Genomic DNA, 27,063 nt, shown 5'->3' on the forward strand with positions numbered 1-27,063 from the left:
TATAATTTTAGATCAGGTACAGCTAGGCCACCTTCATTTGATTTTTTTTTCATTAATTCCCTTGAGATTCTTGTTATTTTTTCTAGATCAATAAAATATTTTCTTGGAAGTCTGATTGGTATAGCACTAAATAAATAGATTAGTTTAGGGAGTATTGTCATCTTTATTATGTTCGCTCGGCCGATCCAAGAGCACTTAATATTTTTCCAATTATTTAAGTCTGATTTTATTTGTGTGGAGACTTTTTTATAATTTTGCTCATATAATTCCTGACTTTCCTTTGGTAGATAGATTCCCAAATATTTTATGGTATCAACAGTTATTCTGAATGGAATTTCTCTTTGTATCTCTTGCTGTTGGGTTTTGTTGGTGATGTATAAAAATGCTGAGGATTTATGGGGATTTATTTTGTAGCCAGCTACTTTGCTAAAATTATGAATTATTTCCAATAGCTTTTTAGTAGAATCTCTGGGGTTCTCTAGGTATACCATCATATCATCTGCAAAGAGTGATAGTTTGGTTTAATTTATTATTATTAAAGCACTGTGAGGTTCTGAAGACTGACAGTATTTATGCATTATATCCCTAAACTATATGGGAAAAACAATGACTAACCAATCCACTAAATGCAGGCTTAATAAGGCTTCTGGTGACCAATTCACTAGACAAATATGCCTAAATCAAATCTCCATTATCCTCTTATAATAAGAAGACCTGATGTCGCCCTCAGTTCTTACAGGATCCTCGGTGGTTAGAGTACCACTGAAAGGATGCTCTACTTTCCTAGAGTCAGCAGTGAGGGTACCACTGAAAGGATGCTCTACTTTCCTAGAGTCAGTAGTGAGGGTACCACTGAAAGGATGCTCTACTTTCCTAGAGTCAGTAGTGAGGGTACCACTGAAAGGATGCTTTATTTTCCTAAAGTCAGAAGTGAGAGTACCACTGAAAGGATGCTCTATTTTCCTAGAGTCAGTAGTGAGGGTACCACTGAAAGGATGCTTTATTTTCCTAAAGTCAGCAGTGAGGGTACCACTGAAAGAATGCTCTACTTTCCTAGAATCAGTAGTGAGGGTACCACTGAAAGGATGATTTATTTTCCTAAAGTCAGAAGTGAGAGTACCACTGAAAGGATGCTCTACTTTCCTAGAGTCAGTAGTGAGGGTACCACTGAAAGAATGCTCTATTTTCCTAGACTCAGCAGTGAGGGTACCACTGAAAGGATGCTCTACTTTCCTAGAGTCAGCAGTGAGGGTACCACTGAAAGGATGCTCTACTCTCCTAGAGTCAGTAGTGAGGGTACCAGTGAAAGGATGCTTTATTTTCCTAAAATCAGAAGTGAGAGTACCACTGAAAGGATGCTCTATTTTCCTAGAGTCAGCAGTGAGGGTACCACTGAAAGGATGCTCTACTTTCCTAGAGTCAGCAGTTCTGGTTCCCTAGGACTGGTGATGACGGTATCACTGAAAGCTTGGTCTTTCTTCACAATCTGGTTCCAGATTAAAGTTTCAGATTTATTTCGTGTTAATTTCCTTCACACAAAATCCAGCTAAAGTTGTTTGTTCCCTCCAAACAAATTATTCCATTCCCACTCCTGAGACCTTTGCCTCATGCCTCAAATGCACTTCTATTGCTTAGTATATTCTCAATGCAAAGATCACTACCTCTTCAATGTTTTTTTTTCCCCTATCTTCTCAGAATTACTTTCCTCTCTAAATTTATTTTTAATTTACTTAGCTATGAAGATGCTTTGTTCTCACAGGAGAACATAAGCCGCAGAGAGCAGATTGGTACTAAACATTTTGTCTTGGAATCCCAAGCACATGACATAACACCGCGCTAAAATGACACTTGAAAAATGCTCTTTGATTTGAAATAAATGCATTAATATCCTGATTTTCAAAAAAAAAAAAAAAAAAAAAGGGAAAATGGAGATTCTAAAAACTAAAGTGACTAATTTGACACGGACACCTGCCAAAATTCTAGGATCCCTTTTCATAGACACTTAGCTTTAAGAGCCATCATAAATCAACTTTCTTTCTAGAAGAAAAGATGGGCAATAGGTTTCTGCTGGGGTTGTTTGGAACTGCTGATTTTACAGCTGTAGGAAGACTGAAGGAAGTCTTTGCCAACCCAGTGGGTTCACTCACAGGCTAAGTGACTTATTCAGAGGCACAAAGCCAATCTGTTTTAGGGGAGAGATGCTAATTATCTATTATTGCAAACTGCCATTTATCACAGAAATAATGGATCTTTCTTTTTTGGAAGAGGAGTTGTAAACATTAGTCTCTAATGATGTAGACCCAGATAAGATGAAGACAAAACTAAATAATTATACAGTTGGGCAACTTCATAGTTGTATGAGCAGCTACATCTAAATACTTTAGGGAAACATCTTAGATAAAAGTCTCGATATAATCAGCTATAGTAAAATTCAGGCAGTTGAAACATACAGTCATGGTTGAAAGCTTCAGAGTGACCCAGGATTCTGGACTTTGCCTTGAATACTTAATTATGAACAGCAAGCACAATAGGAGTTGACATTAAGATAAGCACTCAAAAAGCTAACAGTTTTAGCAAGAATTTGAAAGAAGACACTGAAGGGGTACTTATAAAATTATGAAAGACTCAAAACTCAAAGGGATGACTAATGACAACAAAATGAAAACTCAGAAATATCTCTGCAAGCTTGAACAACGAATAAACTCAAGAAAAATGAACATTACTGAGAACAATCTAAACTTCTTTACTTAGGTTAAAAAGTAAAGGATGAAAGAGATGTGACTTAACAGTTCATAAGAAAAATATAGGAAGGAAGATCAAATGTCCCTACCACTGGGAATAAAGATGAAGGCCATTTTGGACATTCTCAGCAATAGGAAGAAATGACGGCAAGGTGGAGAGCTGACCTGGATAGCCTTTTATATCAACAAATCAATAAACATTTATGATTGTTGAGAGACTGAATTTTGCAATGAGGTACAGATAAATTTTTCCCTATGTTAATGGAGGTCTCATAAAGATTTCTTCATATCCAAAATTCCAACAAAGCAGCACAATATGGAATTTGTAGTGAATTTTTTTTCTCTAACAAAGCCAAATAAATCACTCTTTTTATACAATCACTCATGTGAACAGAGGAGTTTGCAACTTTTAATGACTGCAAAACAACTGGCAGTTTCCAGACCATTAATACTATAAAGGTAATAGTCATGGAAACCTTTTCACCTTGTAGATATATTAAGAGCAGAGATAGCTCTAATTAACACTTCCTGTTCAAAAGGGCACATAACACAATTTATTTTCTTCCCTATACTACTCTAATTTATTTTTAATGAGCCTTCATAAATTATCCATAATTAACAGTCATTTTAAATAAGCTTTCCATTCTGTAATTTCTACTCTCTCTTGAACAAATTATTTTCTGAACATATTCAAATACATATTAAAGGCAATTGCCCCAAACACACCAAAATAATTATTTCTAATCTTTTGAGGGATTTGGTAAATGATTATCTAAGAAATTTCTTCAGAACTTATGACTGAGATCACCTTTTAACTAAAACATCCCGAGTGAGAAATCAAAATGGAAAATCATGAAAATAAAGACATTTGGTAAAAAGCAATTATTTTTGGAAATTTTTTCAGAGAATGGTAAGCTTCATGTATTCTTCTGAAGATACCTATTTTGAAAATTGCAAGCTTACTGATTTTTTTTCTCACAAGTAGACACATTTCAATTTTTAGTTCTTAATAGAAATATTTTAATATCCTTAGGTCATTCTAATTTAAAGAAAGTACTGAGGGTTCTCAAAAGTTATTTTTGTTCATTATAACAAATATTAATGTATATCATATTATAATGAGTTATCTCTGTATGAACAGGGGAACAGTCAAACAAAAGCAATGAAAGTAATAAAGCAATATTTCAAGAGAGATATTTGTAATTTAATTAAACTTTAGTATGTCAAGGATCTACAAATGATTTCTCAGAAAAGTTCTTTCAGAAAAATGCATTACTTGCAGCCAAAGTGACAATGAGTAATCTGGACTTCAATTATATTTACCCTTCAACAGTAGACATGTGTTCAATTACCTGGACTCAAATCAACCAACTGAACTGTTCAGCTTGGTAGAGCCAGGCAGTTAACATAAAACAGCCATTAAGTAGCCAGGATCATCACTGTACCATGATATGGCATCAGAATAAGACCACTTTTAAAGACTAATTATACAAAAAAAAAAAAAAAAACCTCCATAAATCCATTAAAAGGATTTATCTATTATTACAAATTACCATGGATTGGTCAGAACTCTGCACTTCCTGGGTTCTAACCGAAATTCTACTTTTCTTTCAAGCCTGATTCTCAAATGTCATCTTCTCTACTTCTGCCATTTCCCCAAGGTAGAAATATATCCCTACTTTGAACTCCCATTTCAATGCATGTCAACAAACATATTAAATATATATAGCACTTACTACTTAATAATATGCTGAGCCCTCGAGGAGATATAATGACAAATTTCTAATTTTGTAGAGATATGGCATATCCACAAATATAGATTAAAAGAAAATATATAAAAAGTGCATAAATGGAATACAAATTTCAAGGAGAAAAAGATAATTAATCCCTAACTGGGCAAGATCTCAAGGAAAGCATTATGGAAGAAGTAGCATTTGGATTGTTTCCAAAAAATGAGCAAACCTGCAATCAGTACAATATACAATAGCAATTATCAAACTGATTTTTGTCTAAGAACCCCTCAATACTTAAACATTAGACTTTTCAAAAAGCTTTTGCTTGTGCAGATTATATTGCTGATATTTATTCCACTGAAATTAAAACATCTTAGTCTCATTATAAAAATACAATGACCACGGAGATTTCAAGAGCTCTCTGGACCACTTTGAGAATCACTGGCTGGAAGGAAGGAGTAAATTCCAGGACAGAGGGGCTACAGGGCATTGGAAGTGTAAAGGGAATGTTTTTTTTTCTTTCTTTTATCATAAAGAGTCTAGGAATAGTAAGTTCTGATTGCATTTTATATTTCTCATATATGAATTACATCCTGCCGGCATTTTAGATTTCCTACACAGACTAATTATACAATATTTCAGAGTTCAATTCTTTTTGTACAGCAAAATAATGGTTTGATCATGTATATTTATTTTGTGTTTAATTTATACTTTAATATATTTAACATCTACTTGTCATTCTGCCATCTAGGGGAGGGGGTGGGAGGAAGGAGGGGAAAAATTGGAACAAAAGATTTGGCAATTGTCAATGCTGTAAAATTAATCATGCATATAACTTGTAAATAAAAAGCTATTAAAAAAAAAGTCTTATGGGATGATGGTCAGTCGTATTTAGCAAGATTCTTAATTCTCTCAAAATTGTTTGTCTATACAATTTCACGGCTATTATATGTTATCCTTATTATATGTTACTTCACTCTATATCAGTTGATAAAATGCTTCTCAGATTTATCTGAAACAATTTCTTTTATCATTTCTTATAGCACAATTGTATTTCATTATATTCACATGCCATAATTTGCTCAGGCATTCCACAATTGATAGACACTCCTCTAATTTACAATTCTTTTTTATTTTAAAAAGTTCTATGAACATTTTTATACATATGGATTCTTTTTTTATCTGAGTTATAATATATAGTTTCGTGACTTTTTACATATAGTTTTAAGCTGATTTCTCAAAAAAGAAAGGTTTTTTTTCTTGGCTGCTTGCAAAATTTGTTGTTTGATATTAAAATTCTGAAATTAACAAAAAAAAATTTAGTTCATTTGTTGAAGATGATTAATATGAATTCATAACTATGCAATTTTATTGAACTGATATATTAGGTAACTAGTGGAACATTTAATATATACACCTATGCAATATATACATATAACACTATACATATAATTCCATCATTATTTAGAACATATAAAATACCTTTATATCCTTGTAAAGAAATAGGCAGCCTTCTCGCAAAACAAAGTACCTATCTTGAAATTTATTTCCAGACAATATTTTAGAAGGTTCTTCCTTGAATTTCAAGATTCCTTCTTTTACACTTTCTGTTGCACTTTTCTCTGTAAAATAGACAAAAGAATTTATGTAAATACATTTAATATAGAGCATTTTAAACTTGATACCATTTTCTCAATATATAATATTTTAAAACTTGAACATCATAGAAAGCTTATTCATCTGATGAATCCTTCATGATCTGAGGTCGTGAAATTAACTTCCAGGGGAAAGCTGATAGAAGATAATGATAGCTAATGCTCAAGTGTAATGTTTTAGCTTTAATTCATAAGGCATTATAAATACACCAATAATAAGACAAGAACAGAAAAACCAGAGACTAAGTTAAGTAGACATAGATGCTTGAGATGGAGCAGTAGGAAACCCAGTATTTCCTTTACAATTAAACATATAAATAAAATAAACTTTTATTAATGAGGTAATTCCTGATAGCAAGGCTCTTGGCTTTCTCCCAAAAAAGAAAGGTTTCTATTGTTTGTTAAACCAAATAATAGGCATTTTATTTATATTAAACAAATGAAAAAATAGGCATAAAATAAACTAAAAATTCTTTACTTAATCTAACTGGGCTACAATGCTGCTAGCCTTTATTAAAACATTCTCTCTCCTTCTATTCATTCTTCCCTCCCTCCCTCCCTACTTCCTCCCTCCTTTGCTTCCTCCCTTCCTTCCTCTCTTTCATCCATCCATTTATCTATCCATCCATCCATCCATCTATACTACTAAATAATAACTATTTTTGGTCAAAGCCATATCTTAAGAGGACGAACTTCAAAAACAAAGATGTTAGGTTTGAAATGGAGAAGACTGATTGATAAAAATTGATTTTAGATTTGTCTCAATGAATTTTAAGAGAAATAGAACTTAGCTTTCTTTAATGGAAACGTTCTTAAGAATTAGAGTTGTTTAAAAATGTAATGGGGTGAATTGTTAGGTAACAGTGAGTTCCCCATCTCTAGAGGTCACCAGTCACCACGTAATCTTTAAGGTCTCTTGCAACTCTGAAATTCTTTATTTTACTTATATTAGTATTTAACTTTTTATCAATTGCATTTAACATTAATACATATGTATTGAATCTTACTAGCTAAAATACTTTCCTTTCTAAATATGTAACAGCAAATATATGAGGCAATCTAAAAATATAAGCTTATTATAAGATCTCAGAAGAGCAAAGCATTAATGTAAGGGGATTGAAACAAAATTATTCAGTTGACACTAAGAATTTTTAATTCTTTCTTATATCCTTTTCTCTAATTCCTACTGTGATACTCCAAATAATATCTGGCAGCCCCCTTTCCATTCCATCATATTTCTTGGAAATATACCAAGAAATAATAGGCTTAAAACAAGGAAATAAGTTAAAACCATCTTCCCAATATGGCTCCCAATTCCGTGGGAGAAGGATTGAAAAAGTTGTTGCCATAATTCGGAAAGATTTTCTGAGAGAAAAGAATCTCCTTCTTCTCTTCTTCACTGAGATCAAAAACAGTCTACTTTTATGAGAATCAAGCTTCGTTCCAAAATGTATGAAAACATAAATAGCTAAATCCTGATAAAGTACATAGTTATTTAAGTGTTGCAGATGGCAAGTTCAGAAAGCTTCTGGGAAGACAGAAAAGGGGAGCTTAAGGGTTTTCTAAGCATTCTTTTAAGATTGTAAAGGGAGGAAAAGATTATCATGAGAAAGCTCAATATATAATTGAATAAAAAATTAAAAATTCCTCACAATTCAAACTTCAAATTGGAGTGGCCACCTGGAAATGAGACTCCTCAAGATTAGCAATTTTTAATCTCTTCACTGATTCTGACATGAAACAAAAATGAAATTTAGCAAACCCTGATAACTTTCATCACTTAATGATCAGAGATCACTTTTTCCCCAAGATTAGATACCTTATACAATGTTTTCAGCCACTAAAAAAATATAGCCCCAGAAATTTCTATGAATCTCTACCTTTTTGATAGTTGAGATATTGTTAACTAGACAAATTTTTAAATGTTTTAAAGTTTAAAACATATATTGGAAAAATAGAATTATTTTGCTTAAACATTTACGAGATGAGAATATTTTTTAAAAAATTAAAATTAGTGGTCAAGTAATAAATAAGCTAAAAGCAGAAGTGGTAGAATTAATTGAGAAAAATGGAGTAGAGAATATATTAGCATTATTCATTTAAATGGACTTTGATCTGTACCATTTAAAGACCAACAGACACACAGAATGTAAAAAGCATTAGATTGAGAATCCAAAGCCCTGGGCTATTTCCTCATCTTTTAAAATGGGGATAACATTATTTATTTTATCTCAAAGGGTCATTCTGTAAGAAAATAAGTTCATTTCTAAATCTTGGAAGTCTTATATAAAGATAAGCATTTTTATTAACTATGCACGTTCACACTAGATTATTTGATTATCTACCTAGTACAAAATCTAAGCATTACTTTTCCCATCCCTTATTCTCTGGATTTGTTCAATTCAGTTAAAATCCTCGAAAATAAGCAGCAGCCCATATGTATAAAGCTTAAAATAAACTAGGATAAGCCAAATTGAATTCAGACACTCGGTCTAATAGAAACTATACATTCATCGACTTCCTCTGTTGTTTCTTTTTAGAAAATTGTGTTTCTCAGTGTGTTGGCAACAAATGCTCAATTTAGAAAAGCAAAGCAGAGGTGAGGCGAAATGTGAAATGACTCATCAGCATTTCCTGTAAAGTGCTTTACGTTTAGGAGGATTAAGCACCAGCTTCTCAACAGAAACAGGTTAATTAAATAATTACTCAGTTAATCAATGGCATAGGTTATTAATTACTGAATCCTATTTTAAGTAACTTCATCACTGTGTGCTGTTTTTGTTGTTGTTTTGTTTTGGGGGAAGGAAGGGTCTCTTTTCATGTAGAAAATGAATACCTGCCCCATACCTGATTCATATGAAACACTGTGTTCCCTTCTGACTATAACATGACAAGGGGAGGCTCCAGACATAAGACAAATAAATAATTTGTTGTTCCCAGTTTCAAAGCTATCAGTAGGAAAAATAAGAAGTGATCCTTGTCTTCTTTCTTAGAAGATCAGGATTTCTCAGGAATGAATCTGGTCCAAGGATCCCTTAGTCAGTAGAAATACCTACAGGGTCCCAAGTATCTGAGTCCCCACCATTAGTAATTCATGGTAGGATAGTAAGAGCTAGATTTTGACATAACATAATTCTTCAGCTGAGAGAATGTTGCAATGTAAACTCTTGTAAGTCACTCCCTTTGGAATACACCTTCTATCAGCAACTATTGCAAAACAATTAAAAATTATTCCATATTCACTGGAAACTGCGAATGGCACTGGTCATGTTCCCTTTGCTTATGACATGAATCAAAAGAAAAGATATGGTTTTCCTTTTTTTAATTTTATAAACGATGATGATGATATATATAAAGCTGCTATGTTGTGGAAAACATAAAGAAAATATCCCTCCTCTAAATGAGGAAAAGGGATGGAGAGATCATAGATACCCGAGGATGCCAAGTCTTAGTACATCCAAGGACTTGTATCTTCTGAGACCTAGCTGCATTGACTCCACTCCCACTATACTCTTCCCTCAAGTTTCAAAACACTATGATAAAAGCCTATTTCTTCATGCATTACTGACCCATCTAGTTTTTGGTGAAGCCCTTCCAGTCTCTGATGAAAATGAGACATAAGTAAATAAAATCTCAACTAAATTGTAACTTGTAATAACATCTGCCAAAAAAAAAAAAAAGGAATGATTTTCATAAGTAAAATATTTTTCTGCCAATCAGATAGTACTTTGATATTTTTCTAGGTTAATCATATTGAGTGGGAACAATTCATAGTACCAACCAGACTGTACTATTCCATAAATAATTATGTTTTACTGAAAATGCTATCAAGTAGAATGGATCTGAAATAAAACAAGAAATCCAAACTATTTTCCTGATAACATGTTTCCAGACAAGATTTTAGCTAAATTTTAAAAATTGTGATCAATCTTTTTAGATAGAGTTTACAAAATCTAATATTCATTCACATTAATGACTTTTAAAATCTGTATGTAACAAGAAAGAACCTATTCACAAATAAGAGAAAAGTATCACCTTGAAAAATGTACGCTGATTTACTGTATAATTTACTGTATAATATAATTTATTCACAGGGTGAGTGATGCTTCAGTTTAATAAGATCACAGGTTCTTGAACTTAAGACCTTTTTTTTTTTTATACATTAGGAAACTAGGGTCCAAAAAAGACAATGATTTGCTCAGCATCGCACAGAGCTTAAGTAGCAAAGCCAAGAATCAAATCTAATTCTCCTGACTCTGCTCCTTGAAGAGATGTCCCAGGTACTAGGCAGCATCCTCCATCAAGTGGGATGATATCTGGTATATAGTCACTTGGTTGAACACAGACAAAATCCTAGAAAAGACCAGATGACCAACTTCCAGTGAACTATCCAATGAAAACAGAGTGCAGAATTCCTGATCATTCTGGTGCCCTAACCTACTCATTGGGTGATCAAAATCACAGGAATTGCAATGAAGTAAACACATCCACATACATCAGAACATGGTACAATAGTTAACCCTATTAATGCAGAGGGCAAAATGTGAACAGAAAGCCTTGCTTCTTGGAGCTCCCAATCCTTGCCATAACACTCAGAGAACCATTAGTGTTATTACAGTGTTATCAGATCTCCTGATCTCTCTATCATTCCATAATTCCAAGTAGTATTAATTAGGCTCATTACCATAAACCAATTGTGACTTCTAACAAACCATATTTAGTGTGCTGGGAGTAAAGTCTTTGTAATTTATACATTGCTTTACATTGCTACCATCATGTAAATGGGTTTTTTATACATTCAGTCCCTAAACAATTTTCTATACCAAGATCAGATGCCGTTTCCTTTGAGAAGTTTCCTGAATATCCTCCGAGAGGAGTCGGAAATTATTTTGTCTTCCTATGAATTTCTGTAACACACTGTCTATATTATTAATTTGATCTTGATCGCTGATTGCCTTCCTGTGTGGCTTGCCTTGTCATACATGTATGTATTAATCCCCAATTAGGAAAAAAAAAAAAGAGAGACAATGGCCAAGGCTGGGAAGGGGATACTCAGACTAACTAATTTTTGTATTCTCCACACTACTCCACACCAATGTTTTACATATGAGATACTCAATAAGCATTTATTGGATGCTCTTCTGAATAAAAGTTATCAAGATAAAGGCAAACACTGATAGTGTTTTCGGAATGTCGGGAAACTAGGAATAAATTCAAAGAAAAAATCTCTGCTTGAAGAAGATTAGGACTTCTCCTCAACCTGCTGGAATTCTTTGTACTGAGATTGTTATAAGGGAATATAAAATATACAACGTTTTCATTAAGACCAAGGCTGATGGAATCATTCTATAATATGCTGACAGCATCTGTCTCTGATTTCCAAGGTTACATTCTGCCAACAGCAGTACCATTTTGAAGTACTCTTTTCTTATACAAATTTAATTCAGAAGCATCTGTCATTTGTAGAAAACTAAAATTAGAACCTACAGGGATACATAGAGTTATGGAACAAACTTAGAATTCTCCTAAGCAAAAAGTCTTTGTTGGAGGGGATAGAAAAAGATAAACTAGCTCCATTCTGGTAAATAATTTGGAATAATATTTTAAAAAGCACTAGACTATTCATACTTCTGGTCTAACAATCTTACAAAGTAAATAAAACCCCAGAAAATCAAAGAAAAAGAAAGGCCCTATATATACATGAAAGTAAGAACAATCGAAAGGAATCAAAAAGTGCCCATCAATCGGGGAATGGCTAAAGAAAATGTGACATGCAAATAAATGGAATGGCATCTTGTCATAACAAACTGCAAGTATGAGGAAAGCAGAGAAACAGGTTAGACTTAATGAAGTGGTGAAAAGCAAGTAGAATAATATACACAATGACTAAAAAATTAAAATGATATTGAGATGAGTAAACAGATTAATTGCAATAACCAACCTTGGTTTGTTCCACTTTTTCTACTCTCTAACAGAACGTGAAATTCTTTACATGTTATCGGACAAATACATTTGATTTTAAAATTATTTTTGCTTAAGCCTTTCCTTTATTACCAGGGAGCATTCTCAGGGAAAGGGAGAAAGGATATTCTGAAAAATAAATATAATGTAAAAAAATCCATAAAACTTGAAAAATAATACTCTTTCTTTATCAACATCATGAGTAATTAACCAAAAGAGCATAGGAAAATATTTTATGGAACTTTTGTACTTAAAACACATCAATCCAACAATAGGGAACTATTTAGTTTGCAATTCTTCAGGATTTCTAAATTTACATAGAATGCAGAAACTTACTTGTACAATAGGAATAACGATAATACTCTAAGACCTAATAAGATTAGTTCTGAGAAACTCGGAATGAAAATTTAAATCAAGTAAGGCTCCTCTAGTAGAGCAGAAATGTAAGGATTATTTTCTTTCTCATCAGATTAATTAACTTCTTATCATGAGGGACGCCAAAGTTATGAAAGGATATATGAAACAAAATGCTTCTTTTGAAAAATGGAATTGATTTTAAGTGAAGCAAACAGATGCACCACCTCCTTCCAAAAAGGAAATGAATGTTCCTTCACTAACTTGGAAGACAGCAAAAATGCAGAGCTTAGAATTCTAAAAAAATCTCCATTTGTTTGCCACATTTTCCTCTTAAACTGTGTTTATTTAGAAGCAGGTGAACAGTTTTAAACAGTAAAACAACAGTAGTATACATATCAGCCAAAATCCTTTGATGAACAAGATCTATTAACAATGAGGAATAAAAAAGAATGCATAGATTATAAGGTTTATCCTGCATCTGTGTTTAAATCTCCTTTAAGAGAATTAGTCAAATGCAAAGTATTTTTAAGATTTATTTTTGTTTAAACCACTAATACATCCAATTACGTATACTGTTCACATTCTAGGTACTGGGGGGTAGGAGTGGTGGGTAAGTCTGCTAGTGTACATGAACTCTGCAAACAAGCATTAGATTCTTATGGAATTGCTAGGCAAACTATTTTATTGCTGAAATAAAATTTGGTTACAACCAACTTTTCTTGTTTACTAGTTCTGCTGATTCCTCTTCGATACAGAACAGAAAAACACATGTATATATGCTTTATGTTATCAATGTATACAAGAATATATACATAATCCTATACATACATGTATATATATACACATGTGTTTATATTTATGTGCAGGTGTATATGTGAACATGTATATATAGTATATACATATATAAAAATTGCTCCTTTTTTGCACTGCTGCAGAGCAATAAATATTTCTGCGATAACACTAGTTTTTCTGGTAACAAATTGATGGAGAAATCACATTTGATTTGCTTTCATTATTTTCCTTTTAGATCTCAATTTCAAGGTGTATGGGACAAAATGAATAGAGCTGTAATTCTAGAGAAGGTGGTTGCTGTGATTGATTCAGACGACATTTGTCAAGACAAAGACAAAGTAAAATGAATATTTAACTACCCCCCAAAATACAAAGCATACCCACAGAGGAAATACAGAATCCTTGGGGTCACGAGGTACAATTAAGGGGCAAACTCATGACTGCAGAGATTATTTTTAAAATTTGGTCAAAGATATTTTTGAAAGATATTATTAAAAACAAAACAAACAAACAAACAAAAAAAAACAACTCAGGTGTTCAATCAATGTGAAGGATAAAGAATCTGATCACAAACTCCAGCTAATCTGCTTGCAAATGTTTTTAAAGCATAAAAAACAAAAAAATTTGGCTTCTTTAAATACATTTCTGGGTAAATAGTGCTTATATTTTATTTAAAAGGCACAATTCCTGATGTCGATGCGTTCCCTGCTGCTGGTAATCTCTTGCCATTCTCCTTTTTGTTTGGAGGAGCTGCGGATAGTAGGGATGGGGATGGGGATTCAGTAAGCAAACACCATCTCCCAGGATCCCCAAGGACAGGAAAGGGAAGCAGGACCACTTACCACTGTAGCGTTTAATTACATTCATGGTTAGGAATCTCTTCACCACTAAGTAAGCACTGCCAGGCTCGGCTAATGAGCTCCACTGAAGTACTTGTTCCAACACATTCTCAGTGTAGTGAAGTGGACGCTCTAGGGGGAAAAACAGGAAAAGCAAAACATTGACTCCATGTTCTTAGTGGCTAGAGTTATCCGGCATTTTAGGGTTTGCAAAGCACTTCACAAACGTTATCTTATTTTATCCTCTCAACACTTTTTATTGGTAGTTATCTTCTTGACTCCAGGTCCATTACTCTATCCACTGGACTGTGTAGCCATCTCTTAAAAAAAGTAAACAATCAATGACAAATAACAATAAAGTAGGATAAAAACTGATTGCGAATGCACACGTGTGTTTATGTGTGCATGTGTACCAATGCATCTCCCCTTAATCTTTAAAGGATTTACACATTTCTTTAGACCTGTATATATCTTGCAGTACTGGAAACAAAATATTTTAAATGGGTAAGGGAACTTTAAATTTTAAAAATTCTTATCAGGCCCACTGGTTGGAGAATACTTCAAAATTTTGTAGCACATAAATGCAAGGGAACATTATTACTTTGTAAGAAATGACAAATGAAGAATTCAAAGATATTTGGGAAAGTTGGGATAATCTGATCCAGAGTCAATCAAGAATAATAAGGAAGGTAATTTATACAATTAACATAATAACATAAAGAAAAAACACTGCAACTCATCAGAACTGTAATGAACACAGCAACAAACTGTGATGTCAGGGGACTGATTAGAGATTCATGTGAATTTGTCCCCCTCCATTCTATTGAAAGTTGGAAGATTATAGGTGTGAAATCAGATATATGTTGATTTTTTTCTCTCTGCTTTTTGTTATTCAGGCTTTTATATAATTATTATAATATGTATTATATATATTATATTGCATATTATTAAGAGTAATCACCGAGAAGTAACACATCAAGAATTTAAATAAGACTATCACAGTTCTTTTATACTTTTATTTTCTACTTAATTTGCATTTTATACTTTTTTCCTGCAATACATGTAACCTCAATAATTTAAAAATAACATTTTTCTGTAGTAATTATAAACATTCTAAGCAATTTATACTCTTTTAACCTACAATATGAACACTGAGGACATAAATGTTGACCAGTCACTTTTTAACTGATTACAATAAAGAAATGTTTAAATAACATACTGTCATTAGTCAACCAATATGAATATGATCATGGTATAAAATGTGATAAAAAGAATAATAAAATCAAATGAATACCTGAGTGATCAAAAAACAAAACAACAGAAACGACCAAACAATAGTACAGTGTTGACATGATGGCAAAAAGAAAGGAGCTTAATGGTGACTTTTATTCAGTATTAAGTAAAAGGTCTCCTTTATTATTTGTAAAATATTTATTTAAAAAAAATTAGAAATTAGACATAGGCATTTTTAAGCATATCAGAAGTGTATATGGGCAGCCGGGTTGACGTAAAGAATGAAACACTGGCTCTGGACTCAGAAAGATCTGTAGTCAAATTCAGCCTTACATACTTGATATTTAGTAGCTTTGTGATTCTGGGCAAGTCACTTAACTCCCCACCCACCATCAATCTCAAAAAAAAAAAAAAAAAAAAACATGTAAATGTAAATATTGTTATCTGATCATGTCTCATGGTATTTGTCTCACGGGTTGTCATGGCTAAAGAATTGTCATCAGATGATCAGACTATTGGTGATCAACTTTATAAGACTTAGCCTGGGCCCTCAAGAGTTGATTTAACCTATTGTTGGTATCATACATAGAAACCTATATAGTCTGCTGGATCTGATAAAGTCGACAAAAATTCAACACACCGATTACACACTAAAGAAAACCATGTTAAGATTCAATGTACCAACAACACACTAATTACATGCCAAGAAAACATGTCAAAAATTCAACAATTAAACATACTAATAATGTGCCAAGGAAACGACATCAAATTAAACATAATTACATGGCAAGAAAATTGCTTCAAAATTCAACAAACCAATTACACGCCAAGAAAACCATGTCAAAAATTCACCATGAAGCTTATTCATTTGGGATGATAAGATAATTTTTTGATATATCAAAAATACTCCAAAAAATTCCAAGGATTTAAAAATTATCTCAATTTTCACAAATCTCTGAAAATTATAATCAGGTTTTATTAGCAGATGGCAGATAATATTATCCTTATGTTTTAGATGGAAAAAATCATTTACAGAGAAGATAAATGACATTTTTCAAGTTTCATTAGAATAGAAATAGAACTCATACATCCTAGTTACTTTCCAGGACTAGTTGTCACAAAACTTAATGAAGTAGAAAAGTTTTCCAATAAAGGGGTCAGATGTCATTTACACACAAGGAGCGAATGGGAAGATGTAGCTTTGGGAAATAGATTCTCTCTTAATTCCCCTTTTGTCATTATCACTTAGCATATAAATATTTGGGATCGTGAATTTTTCTATATGAAATAATCCATCACTATATTATTCAAGATACCTAAAAACATTAATCTTAGAGTTCTTTCTAAAGATTGTTGGATAACAGATACAGAGGGGGAAAACAGATCATGGATGTTAACTGGTCTAACTTCTTCATTTAGTTTCAGGGAGTTACATAGACCATTATCCCTTGATAGGCTAATAATCCCAGACAAATTATCTTCACACATATCCCTCTAATATATGAAAAAGACCTTTAATTAATTCCTCCTATCTTTTTTCAGTGTTAAGAGCAGTTTAAACAGACTAGTTATACATAGGGGAAGCAAAATTCCTATTAGGGCATTGAGCAAGACATCTGAAAGAAAGGAGAATATGAGAGACTTGAAAGGGAATCATGGCTTCCTTCCAAAAAAGAGATTGAGAAAACATAACTAGTTATAACTATTATGTCTACTTTCCTATCTCTATAAAATTTCTTACAAAAAATTAATTCCATATTAATTCTGAGATATTCTTTATGCGAGACATTTAAAAACATGAGCCAATTTTCAACTTTGTGCCTTTTTTCTGAGATTGCCCTAATTTATCTTGTATCTATCTTGTTTTTACATAGTAGTTTGCATAGATAAGCTACATTAGACTGTGAATGAGCTCCCCGAGGGAAGGGACTTGTTTGTTTTTCCTTTTATGTAAGCCCAGAACTTAGCAGAGGCCTGAAACATGCTGCTGTTGTTCAGTCACATGCAACTTTTTGTGATCCATTTGAAGTTTTCTTGGCAAAGATTTTTACAGAGGTTAGTTGAAGAACTAAGGCAAATAGGGTTAAGTGACTTGCCGAGGAACACATAGTAGTATCTGGAACTGGATTTGAGCTCAGGAAGATGAATTTTATTGACTCAAAGCAAAATGCTTTATAGGCTAAGCAACCTACACACCCTAGTGGAGTATGTGGTCAAGCAAATTCTTTTTTGGCTGAGAGATAAATTAGATGGCTTGTATTTTCAGCATTCTATGAACTACCCAGAAATATTTTCTCTTTCTAGAAGTAAGGGTCAAGTACCTAAAAAGTACATTTATTTCCATATCTGCCATTGATGTTGCATCTAAGTCAGTATTTGAAGAGATTGTGATATGCTGATCTCACTATGAACAACTGAATTAGAAATTACTACCCATCGTTTTTTTCTTTTTCTTTCTTTTTTTGGTACATTCTGGTTTGTAATGAGTTAAGTTCAGCTCTTCTAATCTGTGATCTATTCTTGCTCCCATCCATAAAAAAGGGAAAAGACCCCAGATGTGCAAAAATGTTTGTAGCCCTTTTTGTAGGAGCAAGGATGCCCATCAGTTGAGGAATGGCTGAATAAGTTATGGTATATCAATGGTATGGAATATTATTGTTCTGTAAGAAATGATCATCAGGATTATTTCAGAAAGGCCTGGAAAGATTGACATTAATTGATGCTAAGTGCCCTATTTGTAGTGGCTAGAAACTGGCAAATGAATGGATGCCCATCAATTGGAGAATGGCTGGGTAAATTGTGGTATATGAATGTTATGGAATATTATTGTTCTGTAAGAAATGACCAGCAGGATGAATACAGAGAGGACTGGCGAGACTTACATGAACTGATGCTGAGTGAAATGAGCAGGACCAGGAGATCAATATACACTTCTTCAACGATATTGTATGAGGACATATTTTGATGGAAGTGGATTTCTTTGACAAAGAGACTTAACTGAGTTTCAATTGATAAATGATGGACAGAAGCAGCTATACCCAAAGAAAGAACACTGGGAAACGAATGTGAACTATCTGCATTTTTGTTTTTCTTCCCGGGTTATTTATACCTTCTGAATCCAATTCTCCCTGTGCAACAAGAGAACTGTTCGGTTCTGCAAACATATATTGTATCTAGGATATACTGCAACATATCCAACATATGTAGGACTGCTTGCCATCTAGGGGAGGTGGTGGAGAGAGGAAGGGGAAAAATCGGAACAGAAGTGAGTGCAAGGGATAATGTTGTAAAAAATTACCCTGGCATGGATTCTGTCAATATAAAGTAATTATTAAATAAAAATTTTAAAAAAAAAATGAATTGATGCTAAGTGAAGTAGGCAGAAGCAGAAGATCATTATACACAGCAACAGCAAAATTATAAGATGATCAATTCTGATGGATATAGTTCTCCTCAATAGCAAGATGATGCAAGGCAATTCTACTGGACTTGTTATTAAGTAAAACCTTGTATTCCAAGAGTGAATGTGGAAAATTATGCACATATTTTGAAAATAACAATTAAAAAGAGAAGAGAAGAGAAGAGAAGAGAAGAGAAGAGAAGAGAAGAGAAGAGAAGAGAAGAGAAGAGAAGAGAAGAGAAGAGAAGAGAAAAAAAGAAAAGAAAAGAAAAGAAAAGAAAAGAAAAGAAAAGAAAAGAAAAGAAAAGAAAAGAAAAGAAAAGAAAAGAAAAGAAAAGAAAAGAAAAGAAAAGAAAAGAAAAGGAAAGAAAAGAAAAGAAAAGGAAAGAAAAAAGAAAACCTGCTCTATTTAAAATATGTTAAATACACTAAGTACACTAATCTGGCCCAGTATCTATACATCAGCAAGCCATCCTTTCAAGAGTCTGCTCCTTACAGGTGAACTCAAACAAAGGACATTTCTTAGTCACAGAAGGGAAGGAGGATAGTTAGCAGTAACTACCATCATCACCAACTTCCAACCAGTCATACTGATCCCTCAATAGCCTTGTAGTTGTAGCTATGTAAAGTTGAGAAAAAAATTTTATTAACGAAATGCTAGTGCTTGAAGAAAGCAAACTGAACAATGACTATGACTTACTGAAGAATCAGAAAGCAAAGCAACAGAGAAACAAAATCTCGCCCAAGAGATAATCTTCCTGAAAATCAGAATGGACCAAACAGAAGCCAAGGATTCCATAAGACAAAAAGATTATTAAAACCAAAGAGAAAATTGGAAAATATATAAGACAATGGTAAGTAGTTCATATCAAAACCAACTAACTGGAAAGGTGACAGAGGTGAGAAAAATTAAGATTTCCAAGTGTTTCTGATTGGAGTTCTGAAGTTCAAGCATGAGAACCATGTAAAGGTAATAATAAATGAATAATAATAAAGGATGAGAGAAGGATAAACTGCTGTTCTAATGTAAGAGGAATACAATAAGGGTGAGGGGAAGAAAAGGTGGATTAGTGAAATCGATCTCACTAGTAAGGTATGTAAGCAGACATCTATCTATACACACAAGAAAGGGAACAATAAGTAGTTAACACTTGGACGAACACACACATATGTTGGGTTCAGAAATATATTTTACTCAAGGAGGAAGAAGCAAAGCAAAGAAGGGGGAATTAGAGAAATGGTAGATTAAGGAAGGGATCACTCGTAAGGAAAACAAATTCTAAACATGTCCAACAGCATGCATAGTTCCTTTTGAGGTAACAAAGAATAAGTATCTGAGGATGTGTGTCCATAAATCAGGAAATGGCTAACCAAGTGGGGTACAGGGATCTGATGGAACCATAATGTGCTATAAGAAAGTAAGGGGATGGCTTCAGAAAAATCTGGGAAGACTTACGTGAACTGGTATAGTGAATAGAGTAAGAAGAACTATTTTATACAATGACAATAATGTAGCAAAGATAACTTTGAAAGAACTAGGAACTTTTATTGTGATTCTAGAGTAGTAATATGTTTATATAGACACAGACATTTTTGGGGGGGAGGAGAGATGGCCAATATGGAAATATTTATTTTTCTTTCATTCTCAGTGGGGGAAAAGATAGAAGGGAAAGAAAGGAAAATTTTGCTGATTAAAAAAAAAAAAAAGAACATATATGATTATAATAAACTGATCAGATTGCTTCAATTAAAAAAAAAAGTTAATAGACAGTAGCCATATAGTCCATCTAATAATACTCAAGACATTTTCTATGAAGGGGAGGAGTGAACTTTGCAAAAGATTTACCATCTTAAAAAAAAATGCAGTTTCTAAATAAGATTTTACACAAAAACAACTCTAATTACTTCAACAGAATGCCATAAATAACATGAAATTTGCTCACCAAGTTCTTCGTTTTCAATGACTTCAAACGTAGCCCATATATCCCCCTTGGCAGGGATGATATTCTTTATTGCTAATACATCATTTGTCAATTCTTCTGCTTCCATTACAGGTGATATCTAGAAGACAAGCAACATTTTTTTTTTTTTCAGATAATAACAGATGGATGCATTAGATCGCCAATGACCCACTTTTAGGTTCCCAGTTCTTGCCCAAATGTGGTGGTGTTGGTGGTATTTTAAAATTGATTTTTAAATTTACTTCTTTAAATATAAATTCCGTTGTTTTTTTTCCTAGAGAAAACAGATACTTCAGATTTTTTTTAACTTGGAAATGTAAGGCATTCTTTATATCACACACAAAAATATATAAATATATATGCAAATATTTATAAAAATACATAAATATATAGATGTATATGTAAATAAATAGGAAAAAAAAAACAAGTATTCTGACCAGAACACACCAGCATCGAGATGTTCTACAGATGGTTGGACATAAGGTTACTCTTTCCAATTGCATGTCAATAGTCTCAAGAAGAAAGGACTTTAGGCTTTTTAATTTACTAGAAAATAAATAGTCTAGCTTTACACAGCTCTTTCTATCATGGAGCAGTTGGGTCCCAGCTTAGCAAACCAAACACCCCAGAGTTTTTTTTTTTTTTAAGTTTTTTTATTTAATAATTACATTATATTGACACTCATTTCTGTTCTGATTTTTTTCCCCTCCCTCCCTCCACCCCCTCCCCTAGATGGCAAGCAGTCCTTTATATGTTGGATATGTTGCAGTATATCCTAGATACAATATATGTTTGCAGAACCGAACAGTTCTCTTGTTGCGTAGGGAGAATTGGATTCAGAAGGTATAAATAATCCGGGAAGAAAAACAAAAATGCAGATAGTTCACATTCGTTTCCCAGTGTTCTTTCTTTGGGTGTAGCTGCTTTTGTCCGTCATTTATCAATTGAAACTCAGGTCTCTTTGTCAAAGAAATCCACTTCCATCAAAATATGTCCTCATACAATATCGTTGTCGAAGTGTATAATGATCTCCTGGTTCTGCTCATTTCACTTAGCATCAGTTCATGAAGGTCTCTCCAAGCCTCTCTGTATTCATCCTGCTGGTCATTTCTTACAGAACAATAATATTCCATAACATTCATATACCACAATTTACCCAGCCATTCTCCAATTGATGGGCATCCATTCATTTTCCAGTTTCTAGCCACTACAAACAGGGCTGCTACAAACATTTTGGCACATACAGGTCCCTTTCCCTTCTTTAGTATTTCTTTGGGATATAAGCCCAATAGAAACACTGCTGGATCAAAGGATATGCACATTTTGATAATTTTTTGGGCATAATTCCAGATTGCTCTCCAGAATGGTTGGATTCGTTCACAACTCCACCAACAATGCATTAGTGTCCCAGTTTTCCCGCATCCCCTCCAACATTCATCATTATTTTTTCCTGTCATCTTAGCCAATCTGACAGGTGCAAACACCCCAGAGTTAAAACATTCGGTGAGATGCCTTTTTATGAGAAATGACAGATAGAAGTCTGCCACAGAATGTGAGGACAGGAGCAACCGCAGATAGTAAGGAATCCATAGCATCGTCCTTGGGGTTCAGTCCTGCCAAATGCCAAAGCTTCGGGCACCCATATAAATGTGGACCCCTTCAGAGGGACTGGGCAGCTCAACTGAGGGTTGCTATCAGCCTCAAACTGAAGCTGGCAAATATCACATGGAATTCACCGATGATGAGAAATAAATAGAGGTGAAGAAATTTGCTTTTTCAGGAGACAGATTTTACTAACTACAGAATAATGTGCACTTTCTTACTTGATTAATTGGGGTTGGGGTCTTTAAGCTTGATCATTTCTATTTCTACCACATTTAGTGAATATTAACATATTCTATCTGTGAATGTGGATGGTAGAAAATAGGTGTTACTCATGCATTCTGTTTTTTCTCATTGGTGGAACTTAATATAAGTGCATACTATATCCAGTACAAAGATGTTTCCTCTGTAGAAATGTAATCATATTAAGTTTTGGGGCAAAGAAAATCCCAATTAAAGTGAACCGCGAGCCAGGTCAAGAGAATCAGATATTCTATGGCATTCAGAAATAACAAGACAAAGATCATATAAATGAGTTTACTTGAGTAATGACACGGTAGCAACAAAATAACTGTTACCTTTTGCAGGAGGGCTAACAGAGATGGGAGTGGGAAAACCGGGCTTACAAAAAACTGGAGTGATAATGGCTACAAATCAAAAATTAACTTCCGAGTTTTTAATTCTGATTCTATAGGTGATCAAATTTAAAACAACAAGTACCATATATATCTCTCTCTATATGCAAAATGAGAGGGATAGATTATCTGGGCTCTGTGATTTTAGTGCAAGTTGAAGATTCTAGAGAACTATTAACTCAGGATGAAGTTCTTCACCTTTATTGTACTATGGATCCCTCTGACAATCTGGTGTAAACTATGGACTTTTTTCTCAGAATAATGTTGTCAAATGAACCCAAAAATACAAATAAAATCAATCACAAAGAAGAAAAAAAGAGCTAAGTGAAAATAAAGATGTCATTTCCCCCATAAATTCAAAGAAGGAAATTTATCCACAGAGCTCTCAGTGATCTGTGGACCTCCCCCAGATGAGAATCCCTGATGATCTATGAACATCTTTGTGTGAAGCTGGCAGTATTAATAGGGCATAGCTATATCTGAGTCTATTAGTGAAATAATAGTAATTCTTTTCTGACTTGGATATATTTTCTGATCTAATCCCACTGGGATCCCAAATGCCTATCAATGATAAAGGGTAAATCTCAGGACTCATAAGATCCAGAGCTGGAAGAGACCTAGGAGATCTCTTTCAATTCCTTTCATTTTCCTTTTTTTGTACATAAGGAAATTGAGGAATCACATAGCCTGTAGACTCCAGAGGAAAAATATGAAATAGGACTACTGCCTCCAAAGTCAAGTCACTACTAGCTAACTGATTCATAGTAATTCTATAACTACGCTTTAGGTCAAGAAACCACAGAAACTATTTCTAACATTTATACGAAATTTAACAAATTACTAGCTAAAGCTGGTCTCAAAGTAATGGCAAAGGTTTTGTGGCTAATTTTCCATATTTCATTACTTATCAGTATATGTCTTTTGTTGGACAATTCTTTAAAATTCTGAGTTTCTCAATAAACTGGGAAAACATTTTTACAATCAAAGGTTCTGATAAAGGCCTCATTTCCAAAATATATAGAGAATTGACTCTAATCTATAAGAAATCAAACCATTCTCCAATTGATAAATGGTCAAAGGATATGAACAGACAATTCTCAGACGAAGAAATTGAAACTATTTATAGACATATGAAAATATGCTCCAAATCATTATTAATCAGAGAAATGCAAATTAAGACAATTCTGAGATACCACTACACACCTGTCAGATTGGCTAGAATGACAGAGAAAGATAATGCAGAATGTTGGAGGGGATGTGGGAAAACAGGGACACTGATACATTGTTGGTGGAATTGTGAACACATCCAGCCATTCTGGAGAGCAATTTGGAACTATGCCCAAAAAGTTATCAAACTGTGCATCCCCTTTGATCCAGCAGTGTTTCTACTGGGCTTATATCCCAAAGAGATACTAAAGAAGGGAAAGGGACCTGTATGTGCCAAAATGTTTGTGGCAGCCCTGTTTGTAGCGGCTAGAAGCTGGAAAATGAATGGATGCCCATCAATTGGAGAATGGCTGGGTAAATTGTGGTAAATGAACGTCATGGAATAGTATTGTTCTGTAAGGAATGACCAGCAGGATGAATACAGAGAGAACTGGCGAGACTTACATGAACTGATGCTGAGTGAAATGAGCAGAACCAGGAGATCATTATATACCTCAACAATGATACTGTTTGAGGATGTATTCTGATGGAAGTGGACCTCTTTGATAAAGAGAGCCTTAATTGATCAAAGATTGACAGAAGCAGCTATACTCAGAGAAAGAATACTGGGAAATGAATATAAACTGCTTGCATTTTTGTTTTTCTTCCCAGGTTATTTCTACCTTCTGAATTCAATTCTCCCTGTGCAACAAGAAAACTGTTCGGTTCTGCACACATATATTGTATCCAGGATATACTGTAACCTATTCAACATGTAAAGGACTGCTTGCCATCTGGGGGAAGGGGTGGAGGGAGGGAGGGGAAAAATCGGAACAGAAATGAATGCAAGGGATAATGCTGTAAAAAATTACCCTGGCATGTGTTCTATCAATAAAAAGATATTAAAATAAAAATAAATAAATAAAAAATTCTGAGTTTCTATTTCTTCTGCAAAAGGAGAGGGCAGTTAATATTAATAGCTGACCTGCCTACCTTAAAAGATATTTTGGATAATACGTTAAATAAAAAGTTAAATTGGATAATACGTGAGAGCATGACCTAGAAGAAGATCTAGCAAATGAGAGTGAGAACAAGGGGTTAGTAAGCAGGAGGGGAATGAGGAGAGACCAAAAACTAAGGGGAAAGAGAGTATTTGGGAAGAAGGAGGGATTAATAATGTTGGAGCAGCCAAGGAAAGGAAGGATTGAGAAAAGGCTAATGATCTGGCAACTAAGAATATCTGTCACTGTTTGACAAAAATTGCTAGGAAAATTGGAAATTAGTATGGCAGAAACTAGGCATTGATCCACACTTAACATCATATACCAAGATAAGGTCAAAATGGGTTCATAACCTAGGCATAAAGAATGAGATTATAAATAAATTGGAAGAGCATGGGATAGTTTGCCTCTCAGACCTGTGGAAGAGGAAGGAATTTATGACCAAAGAAGAACTAGAGATCACTATTGACCACAAAATAGAAAATTTGATTATATCAAATTGAAAAGTTTTTGTACAAACCAAACTAATGCAGACAAGATTAGAAGGGAAACAATAAACTGGGAAAACATATTTATAGTCAGAGGTTCTGATAAAGGCCTCATTTCCAAAATATATAGAGAATTGACCCTAATTTATAAGAAATCAAGCCATTCTCCAATTGATAAATGGTCAAAGGATATGAACAGACAATTCTCAGAAGAAGAAATTGAAACTATTTGTAGTCACATGGAAAGGTGCTCCAAGTCACTATTAATCAGAGAAATGCAAATTAAGACAACTCTGAGATACCACTACACACCTGTCAGACTGGCTAGAGTGACAGGGACAGATAATGCGGAATGTTGGAGGGGATGCGGGAAAACTGGGACACTGATGCATTTTTGGTGGAATTGTGAATGCATCCAGCCATTCTGGGGAGCAATTTGGAACTCTGCTCAAAAAGTTATCAAACTGTGCATCCCCTTTGATCCAGCAGTGTTTCTACTGGGCTTATATCCCAAAGAAATACTAAAGAAGGGAAAGGGACCTGTATGTGCCAAAATGTTTGTGGCAGCCCTGTTTGTAGCGGCTAGAAGCTGGAAAATGAATGGATGCCCATCAATTGGAGAATGGTTGAGTAAATGGTGGTATATGAACGTTATGGAATATTATTGTTCTGTAAGAAATGACCAGCAGGAGGATTTCAGAGAGACCTGGAGAGACTCACATGAACTGATGCTGAGTGAAGTGAGCAGAACCAGGAGATCATTATATACCTCAACAACAATACTATATGATGACCAATTCTGATAGACGTGGCCATCTTCAGCAATGAGATGAACCAAAATCAGTTCTAATGGAGCAGTAATGAACTGAACCAGCTACGCCCAGAGAAAGAATTCTGGGAGATGATTATGAACCATTACATAGAATTCCCAATCCCTCTATTTTTGTCCACCTGCATTTTTGATTTCCTTCACAGGCTAATAGTACACTATTTCAAAGTCCGATTCTTTTTGTACTGCAAAATAACTGTATGGATACGTATACATATATTGTATTTAACATATACTTTAACATATTTAACATGTATTGGTCATTCTGCCATCTGGGGGAGGGGGAGGGGAGGAGGGGAAAAATTGGAACAAAAGGTTTTGTGATTGTCAATGCTGAAAAATTACCCATACATATGTCTTTTTTTTTTTTTTTAATAACTTTTTATTGATAGAACCCATCCCAGGGTCATTTTTTACAGCATTATTCCGTGCATTCACTTCTGTTCCGATTTTTCCCCTTTCTCCCCTCACCCCCTCCCCCAGATGGCAAGCAGTCCTTTACATGTTAAATTGGCTACAGTATATCCTGGATACAATATATGTGTGCAGAACTGAACAGTTCTCTTGTTGCACAGGGAGAATTGAATTCAGAAGGTATAAATGGCCTGGGAAGAAAAACAAAAATGCAAGCAGTTTATATTCATCTTCCAGTGTTCTTTCTTTGGGTGTAGCTGCTTCTATCCATCCTTG

The 27,063-nt window shown here is 33.9% G+C and overlaps 1 protein-coding gene across 1 annotated transcript in view; it reads right to left on the reverse strand.

Annotated features, from left to right (window-relative positions):
* Nucleotides 1-27,063, reverse strand: part of ARAP2 (ArfGAP with RhoGAP domain, ankyrin repeat and PH domain 2) — a 220,798-nt gene that overhangs the window by 25,027 nt on the left and 168,708 nt on the right. The window contains exons 28-30 of the mRNA XM_051967002.1: nt 20,655-20,772; nt 14,082-14,210; nt 5,957-6,096 (exon numbers count right to left, since the gene is read on the reverse strand). Of these exons, the coding sequence (XP_051822962.1) occupies nt 5,957-6,096; nt 14,082-14,210; nt 20,655-20,772 (387 nt within the window). The remainder of the gene's footprint in view (nt 1-5,956; nt 6,097-14,081; nt 14,211-20,654; nt 20,773-27,063) is intronic.

This window comes from Antechinus flavipes, chromosome 6 (assembly GCF_016432865.1).
Source record: "Antechinus flavipes isolate AdamAnt ecotype Samford, QLD, Australia chromosome 6, AdamAnt_v2, whole genome shotgun sequence".
In the NCBI taxonomy this organism is placed as follows: Eukaryota; Metazoa; Chordata; class Mammalia; order Dasyuromorphia; family Dasyuridae; genus Antechinus; species Antechinus flavipes.